At 50.1% G+C, this 8716-nt stretch overlaps 1 protein-coding gene across 5 annotated transcripts in view; it reads left to right on the top strand.

Moving 5' to 3' along the window:
- Positions 1-8716, top strand: part of DIS3L2 (DIS3 like 3'-5' exoribonuclease 2) — a 199118-nt gene extending 190402 nt beyond the window's left edge. For 3 of the 5 annotated variants that reach the window (XM_035132946.2, XM_035132941.2, XM_035132947.2), the window contains 5 exons: positions 668-815; positions 3028-3158; positions 3324-3428; positions 5971-6072; positions 7582-8714. In XM_035132946.2, coding sequence (XP_034988837.1) covers positions 668-815; positions 3028-3158; positions 3324-3428; positions 5971-6072; positions 7582-7680 — 585 coding nt within the window. In that variant the 3' untranslated portion in view covers positions 7681-8714. Of the gene's footprint in view, positions 1-667; positions 816-3027; positions 3159-3323; positions 3429-5970; positions 6073-7581 lie in introns of all 5 variants that reach the window. The other 2 variants (XM_035132943.2, XM_035132940.2) reach the window with 2 other exon arrangements.

Genomic DNA, 8716 nt, shown 5'->3' on the forward strand with positions numbered 1-8716 from the left:
AGTCACAGGTGTCTTCCCCTCCTGCCGCAACAAGCTCTCCTCCCCACTTGGTCTCCCAGAACCAGAAGAGGCATGAAAAGGGCAGGGCGGCAGCAGCAGGCTTCATGCAGGCGCAGTCTCCAATTGCTTGGAAAAAAGCCCTAGAAGTATGACCCATTCACCCGGGTACTGAAAGAGGTACACACTACTCTTTATATACTATACCCAATTGCTGGCACAGCTTAATTAACACAACTTAACAGCACCTGCTTCACAGCTGTAAAACTAGGTCATGATATTTACTCTGGCCTTTAAAGAAATACACATCTTGTGGAACAATAATGAACCTTAATACTTGAACCATTCAACAGATTCACGGGGATGAGTTGCTGTCCTCATTAGGCTTGCCACCCAGCCAAGTCTGTGGAGATGGTGCTTTTGCTAATAACGAGTGAACTCCAACTTTGAACGGTGTGATGTCCTGCCGGCTCGCTCCTTGACCTTAGGAAATGGAGACATTTCCACCACTGCTACCACATGGATCCCAAAGCTCTGCCATAGGGAGCCACTTGTGTGGCCGTGCCCTCTGCCCCACGGGGGTCAGCCGTGCCCCCCTTTGGGCCTTGTTCTGCCTTTGGGGCCCCTGCACTTGCAAGAGCTCTGACCTGCCTCCTTTCTCTCCTTGCAGATGGCTGTGTATTTCTGCGCCGGGACCCTGGAGGACGAGACCCTCTTCCGCCACTACGCCCTCAATGTGCCTCTCTACACCCACTTCACGTCGCCCATCCGCCGCTACCCAGACATCATGGTGCACCGACTGCTCTCTGCTGCCCTGGGTGGGTTTCCCTGGGGTCAGGCTGGGCTGCTCAGGAGAAGGGAGAGGGGCTTGGCGACTGCAAGACCCACCATGCTGGGTCAAGACGAATGAGTGTGGCATCCTGCCTATTGGTGGTGCTGCCTATTGGTTTCCTCCTCCTGCATCTTAGGGTTGCTCTTGTTGAACTCAGCCGGGAAGATGATTTGGGGGCTGCGGAGGGGGAATTAGGGTGACAACCCCTTTGCTATTGAGAAATAATATATGCATGATAAGAATAATATAGGAGAAAACTGGGTATTGAAACTTGCTTAATCTAAATCATATATCCCAGTTTTACAGCGGCCCTTTAAAGTATGCTTCACGCAGAGTATACGCAGTCAGAAGTTGACCTGGCTAAGAAAACACCACCAAGAGCGTAGGGAATTATCTCCCTTATATGAAACCCCTTACTAGCTGCACACTTGTAAAAGTATGCAGATGAAAATACAAACGGTTGGGTTTCTTTAACTGAAAAACAAACTGAATCTAAAGAGACTTTAAACTAAAGATCAATGCTTTCTCTCTTAGCAATGTTGTCTACCCACTTTCCAAACCTCCCACAAAACTCCCATTAAACTACCCGAGAATTAACAGCAAACTAGCTTTATAACTAAGCAACTCTCATGCTAAGATTCAACTGGGAATCTCTTGAACTGAGAACAACTGAGAGAGTGATCTACTTAGAGATGAATCAAACTGAAAGATCTAACTAAGAGATGCAGAAGGCTTTGGGCCTGTGGGCAATTAACAGAAACACCGGCACCTGTTTCTCTTAAACAGACAGTATTTACATTAGACCGGCTCTAAAGTAACTTGACTATTCAAAAAAAAAATCCAACATTTGCATCCCCTCATGTTCCAGCTACTAGCCAGGATGGCTCTGTTTGCCTCTGCAGTTGGAGGCAGCAATGCTTCTGAATAATAAATAATAATAAATTTTTATTTCTACCCCGCCCTTCCTGGTTTAAAAACCGGGCTCAGGGCAGCTAACAGCAAATATAAAACATTGATTCAAACGTGACTTAAAAACAGCATAAAATACAACATAAAATGCAGCGTCAATATCAATAAAATTCAAAAATCATGGGGTCATTTTTTGGGGGAAAGGGGGGGCTAGTCAGTAGACATCAAGTGATTGCCAGGGCTAACTGGCCAAGTTGGTCCTACTAGGGCCAGCAAGGAGACCAGGGAGGAATTTAAATGTAGGGTCCCAGAAAGGGTTTCTTCATAGAAGACGAAAGGGGAAAAGGGAATAGAGGATCAGGCTAATTCAAACTATAGAATCATAGAATCATAGAATTGGAAGAGACCACAAGGGCCATCCAGTCCAACCCCCTGCCAAGCAGGAAACACCATCAAAGCATTCCTGGCAGATGGCTGTCAAGCCTCCGCTTAAAGACCTCCAAAGAAGTAGACTCCACCACACTCCTTGGCAGCAAATTCCACTGTCGAACGGCTCTTACTGTCAGGGAGTTCTTCCTAATGTTTAGGTGGAGTCTTCTTTCTTGTAGCTTGAATCCATTGCTCCGTGTCCGCTTCTCTGGAGCAGCAGAAAACAACATTTCACCCTCTTCTGTATGACATCCTTTTATATATTTAAACATACATTGAAGGCAAGGTGGAATAGCTCCTGCGGAAGGAGATCAAGTCCTGCAGGGCCCTAGTCTCGTGGGACGGAGCATTCCACCAGGTCGGAGCCATCACTGAAAAGGCCCTGGCCCTGGTGGAGGATAATCTGCCTTCTTTAGGGCCTGGGACCTTTAAGCTATCATTATTCATGGACCTTAGGGTCCTCTGCGGGACATATCAGAAGAGGCAGTTCCATAAGTATGAGGGGCCTAGGTCCCTTCCAGTTTCTGGAAGCCGCAAGAGGGTAAGGGGCTCCTGTGCTCCAGTCCTGCTTGTGGGTTTCCCGTAATAGGCATCTGTTCAGCCGCTGTGAGAACAGGATGCTGGACTAAATGAGTCTTTGGCCTGATCCTGCAGGGCTCTGCTTATGTTCTTACGGGGGAGGTGTTTGGCAGAAATCACAAGCCCTTGTGGTTAATGGAAAAGCAAGTTGGGATCCAAGCCGCAGCGCCCCCCCCTCCTGGTTTGGCCTCAGATGCAGCCCAGTCCTTGCGGCTCCAAAGGGGGATAGCAGGCCTCTGCTCCCTCTGCCTCTTCTGATGACCCACCACCCCCTTTTCCAGGCGATGGCCCTGCCCCAAGGATGGAGGAGGCCGATATCCAGAAGCAGGCTGAGCACTGCAACGACAGGAAAATGGCTTCCAAACGGGTGCAGGAGCTCAGCGCCGATCTCTTCTTTGCCGTCTTTGTCAAGGTGAGGAGAGGCAGCCCTTGGGGGTGTGGCAGGGGGCTTTTTCTTGGGTCTTTTGCACAGCACGCCTCTGTTGCCTGGGGATGTGGCTGGGCAATAATATCCCAGGGTCCGCTAGGAAGGTGGGTCTTGCTCTGCTTAGCGCACCCTCCCTGTCGCCCCTCCCAGGAGTGTGGCCCCCTGGAGTCGGAAGCCATGGTGATGGGCGTCCTCAACGAAGCCTTCGACGTCCTGGTTCTGAGGTTTGGCGTCCAGAAGCGAATCTACTGTAACGTAAGTGTCCCCCCCCCTCCCAGCCGTGCAGGCGCCCAAGATTTCCAATCATGACATTGGCTTGGATGTTTTTAACTTGGTATAGATTTTTTTTATTTAACTGCGCTGTGCTGCTTGATTGCTTATCATCTCCCAGCGTCGTACATCTTTGGGCTCCTTGGGCAGAGAGACAGTTTATAAGCAAATTCCCCCGCCAGGTCTGTGCCTTGCAGAGCCCAGGAACCCCTTTTTATCCCTGGAGGACGCAATCAGGTGGTGCATTAATTTCTGTAATAATAATAATAATAATAATAATAATAATAATAATAATATAACACAAGTAATTATTTGAGTAAGTATCATTTCCCACATAAAGGTTGAGGAATTCAGGATGTTTTCCCCCACCCCCAGCTACAGAATTTGGAACGCCAAGGAAAAATCATTTTTTGAGTTGTTAGCACTGAGAACCACCTCCCCCTCCCCATATTGATGCCCTCTTGGCTCGTAGCTTCTTCCAAGGACCTCATGCAAAAGATGTTCCTGTCAGATGGTGTCCCATAGCCTTACGAGGGGTGGGGGAAGCTCACTTGTAATGTTACAATTACTGTGGACAATATGGATAGATAGAAAATAGAGATTACAAAATAATACGCAGTAGAAAATGTTGGCAATAGGACCCGTGGAGGGGATGGGGGGGGGGTCTCGAGATTCAGATAAATCTCTTTATATGGATATATATTTGGTATTGTTTAAATTTATATTTGTAAAATCAAATAAAAATCAAATAAAAATGATTTCGAGGGGAAAAAGAGTAGGGGAGTCCTGGAGCTGCTTCTGCAGTCTGTCTTGCACCACCGTGCTTCAAGGGCTGCATTTTTTCCTCCCCTTAGCTCTCTTTAAGGCCTGTTTTCTCAGCCTCTGCTCCTCCGTCTGTGAAATGGGCGTGAGGCAGGGCTGGTGGATAAAACGCACTCGGGAGAGAGGCATGCCTCTTAGTCGAACACGGCCAGGGCTAGGTTGCCATTTCTGGCAAGCACTGGGTCTGAGGGGTTTTGGGGGAATCCTGGAGCTCTCCAATTCTTGGAGACGCAGCAGCCGTCTTCTCCAGGCAGCTTCCCTTCCCCATCCCCTGTAAGTCCTCTTTGCCGCCATCCCGGCTCGTTTGCCTTCTCTAATTGCTGTTTGGGGGGCTCTTGTGCCTTGACATTCAGCGATAATGAACCATCCTTAGCGCAGCTGCCTTGAGGGGGTGCCTCTGAGTCCTCCGCCCGCCATCTGCCCCTCGATCAGACCCTTCCAAGGGGGGTCGTTATCCCTTCGCAGCAGCCATAAAACTGAGGAGAGGCAGCGCGGCGAGGGATTTTGCCTCTTCAAATGAGGGAACGGGGAGACATTGGTTTTAATTTCAGGTTCAGAAACGGGAGCTCAGGGGCACTGGGCGCTCGGTCCGCTGTTCCCTGGCACTTGTGAGAGGTGGCAGCTTCTGCCAGCTACAAGGTTATGCAACATGGGGGCGGGAGCCAGGGGGGGCTTCTGCTTTGCACAGAGAGCAAATGGAATCTGTACGCACACAGGCAGACTCTCCTGCCTCATAAGCCGTCGCCCACCTTGGGGACAGCCTGTCCGATCAAGGCAGACTTTCAGGCATCCCCTTCTAATTACATTTTAAGCAAGGGGTTCCTGCAGCAAATTGTTGCAGTGCAAAAAGGCTCCCTTTCAGTGTCTCAGTCAGTCGACCATTCCCTATTCCTTGGATACTCCATTACATTTCCTCTGTTTTGTTCGGTTTCCTGGGCTTTTGTGCGGGGCAGTTTCTGCCAACTGTCAGTCCTCCTTGGGCTATTTTGAGACACACACACACACATTTTTCCAGCTTGCTGACACCTTCCTCCCCTGTGTGGGTGGTGAAGAAGAAGAAGAGTTTGGATTTGATATCCCGCTTTATCACTACCCTAAGGAGTCTCAAAGCGGCTAACATTCTCCTTTCCCTTTCTCCCCACAACAAACTTTTGGTGCACTTTTGGCAACGTTAGCACCAGCAGTCATCAGAAATGGAGTGAAGGTGAGGGGTATCCCCTGAATCCCGGGGTAAATTACTCCTGGTTCCATCCCTTTGAAACCAGCAGCCAGCCTTTCTCTGGTTGTTCTCCACCTATGCTGAGCTTTGGCAGGAGCTGTCTCAGAACCAGGGTGGTTGGTGATGGGTGAAATCAGGACAACACTTGAGGAAGATACACCTGGCCCATTCCGGGCCCCTCTGCTCCCTGAGATCCCAGGGATGTGCCTAGCCCAGCCTTCACCAATCACGTTCCTTCCAGAAGTATAGGACCACAAGTCCCATCATGCAACAGCCAGAACGCCCACTTTAAATTCCCCCTCTTTGGTTGGCAATGTTTTGTGTGCTTCCTGCCCTTTGGGAGGAAGGACGGAATAGAAATCTAATAAACGTGAATAATGTAAATGCAATAAATGGCCGCCGTAACAGTGGCAGCACCAGGACACGATCCCATGCACCGTTCTGCGCATTTCCATAAGAGAACCTGGCCTCTTCTTCCTCTTGCAGGCCCTGCCACTGGTGGGCTTCCAGTTCCAGAAGCTGGGCAAGAAGCCGCAGCTGACTCTGATGTGGGAGCCAGAGAGCTTGGAGCAGGATGCTGTCCAACAGGTAAAGCCCCCTGCCTGCCCCAGTCCTTCCCTTCCCCAAGAGTGTGGGGCATGGCTGTGGGTGAATGCAGGAAGTTGCCTCGTGCCTTTCCTATTACTTCCTCCCTGATCCTTTTGACCAGGGGGTGCCATCAGGGGAGTGAACCAGAGACCTTCTACATGCAAGGCAGGTGTCCTACCACTGCACTTGCAGCCCCTCCTGCTGCCTTGCTTGAATTTAGGCTCATTCGCATCACTTGGCAGCTGTATTGTCTGACTTCTTTGCAATGCCTTCCTGGTTAAGCCCTCTTCCAAAAAACTTAATTGACACACCGTTTGCTCCTTCCCCTTCCAGGCTGTTGCTCTTCTTGTTCTTGCCTCATCTCTCCTCCTGGGGAGGCCATGACCCCCACCCTTCCCACTGTGCTGTCCTTGCATGTATCCTGCTCGGCTTCCAATCCCCACGGCAGTGCTCAGATCCATGAACCCTTGCATGCCACCCCCCGCTCCTAAAACAGATTTCCCCCAACGTGGTGTCAGATGCTTTAATATAACCTCTCTCCATCTCTCTCCCTCTCTCTTGTGCTTGTCCCTCGCATCCATTAAATCAGTAACTCAGCCGCAGGGAGGCATTTGTTGGGCTTGATTAAGCTCTGCTCTGGTGCCAAGCGCAAGTTGGCAGCCCTCCCTTCAGCGCCCTGGCTAATTGTTTTGCAGTCCTTGGCAAGGGCCCCCTGGTGCCGCCACCTGGTTGGGAACGAGGGGCGCTGGGTGTCTGGCAAAGGGACTAATAATGCACATGCAGAGAGCTCCCTAATCCTTCCGAGGAGATGCAGCGAGCCCTGAGTGCAAAGTAAAGCAGAACCAAAGTGTGGAGCAATAGGACTGCCTCTTGCTGTAGGAGAAAATTCCCGGGACCTTCAGCTCACATGCTGCCTGTGGCCCACAGTTGCATTTCACACGGCCCACAGTGCCATCAGCTGCAGAGAAAGGAAGACCCTGCTCCCCCCCCCCCCCGAGAACTTCTGCATGCACTGAGCTGTGGTCCTTCCCTGAAGAATCCACAGGGACATAGGAAGCTGCCTTATACATACTGGCGAAGTTATACCCTTGCACCCCTCATTGACCTTTGCCATCCACACAAACTAAATGGGGCTTAGCACTCTAATCATTGGCACTGGCCTTTTTGCACATTCCTGCCTGGGTAGTGCTTGTCCCCAGCTTCAGGTATTCTAAGATAGACTGCCTCTGTGCAGGGAGGTTCTGTTTAGCTACCAAATACCTTCAGATCACCTTCTGTGAATTTCCTAGCAAAATAAAAAAATTCCTTCAGTAGCACCTTAAAGACCAACTAAGTTTATATTTTGGTATGAGCTTTCGTGTGCATGCACACTTCTTCAGATACAAGTGAATTTCCTGCTTTCCTAGACTGGCTTTCAGGGACATCTCAGCCTTTTCAAATCAATCACTTGCCAGCCAGCTAACCTGCTGCCCTTCTTCTTCTTCTTCTTCTTCTTCCTTGTCGCTCAAGGTCATTACTGTTTTCACCTTGGTGGAGGTCGTCCTGAGGTCCGACAACGTCCCCTTGAAGTACAGTGCGGTGCTGAAGAGGCCTGGCGGTGAGGAGTGACCGGCTCCCACGTCCGGAGATGGATCGTGCCCAGCTGACACTGCCAAAGCAACATCCCAAAGGGCCTCATCCTACAGTGACTCTCTCTCTCTCCTGGCGAAAGTCAGGCTGTGGGCCTCTCATTATCCATTTTTGCGAACGGGTTTTGTTTTATGTCTGGATTTTAACCCAAGCCAGCAGCAACGGGGACGGCAGCCCTCAAGGCATCCCCAGCTGCTACAGGGACCTGAACTTCTCCTCGGCTCCTGGCTTTTTAGACCCTCCTTTTCTTAAACGAGCCCTTTACAAAGGACACAGAGGAGCTGAGAGCAGCCCGTGGTGGGATTCCTGTGCCTTAAGGCATTCCTTGCTTCTGTGTTCGTGGCTGTGGCCGTGCGGGCGTAATAAAAAAAACCTTGGCCAACAACAGTGTGTGTGTGTGTGTGTGTGTGTGTGTAGGTTTCCGTTCTCCTCCTGGCATCTTCTCCTTTGACATTTCAACAGGAGAGGAAGTTCCGAAACGGTTGTGAAGCAGCAGCAGTAGTGTTGTTGTTATCTTCCTCTTTCAATTTCCACACACCCATCTCCATCCTCTGCAAAAAAAACAGCACCGTCGCTTGGGAGAGAAACAAAGGTGACAAACAATCAATCTGGTTCTGTGTGTTTTAGCCGGTTGAATCAGGGCTGGTGAGTGTGGAAGGACTAAAAGAAGACTGGGAATTTTGGAAGCGGGGCGGAACTCCCTCTCCCACCACTGCTGCCCAGCGAAGAAAACCTGCTAGGAGGTGGGAATAAATTGCTATGGCACTTTTGAGACCGGCAGAAGGGGTTGTTGGTTGTAGTTCCATACAGGAGCCAAGCAAGCAGGTTAAGGGGTGATATGATAGCCATGTTCAAATATATATAAGGATGTCATATAGAGGAGGGAGAAAGGTTGTTTTCTGCTGCTGCTGCAGAGAAGCGGACCCAGAGCAATGGATTCAAGCTGCAAGAAAGAAGATTCCACCTAAACATTAGGAAGAACTTCCTGACAGTAAGAGCTGTTCAGCAGTGGAAT

Source organism: Zootoca vivipara, chromosome 5 (genome assembly GCF_963506605.1).
Source record: "Zootoca vivipara chromosome 5, rZooViv1.1, whole genome shotgun sequence".
Taxonomy (NCBI): domain Eukaryota; kingdom Metazoa; phylum Chordata; class Lepidosauria; order Squamata; family Lacertidae; genus Zootoca; species Zootoca vivipara.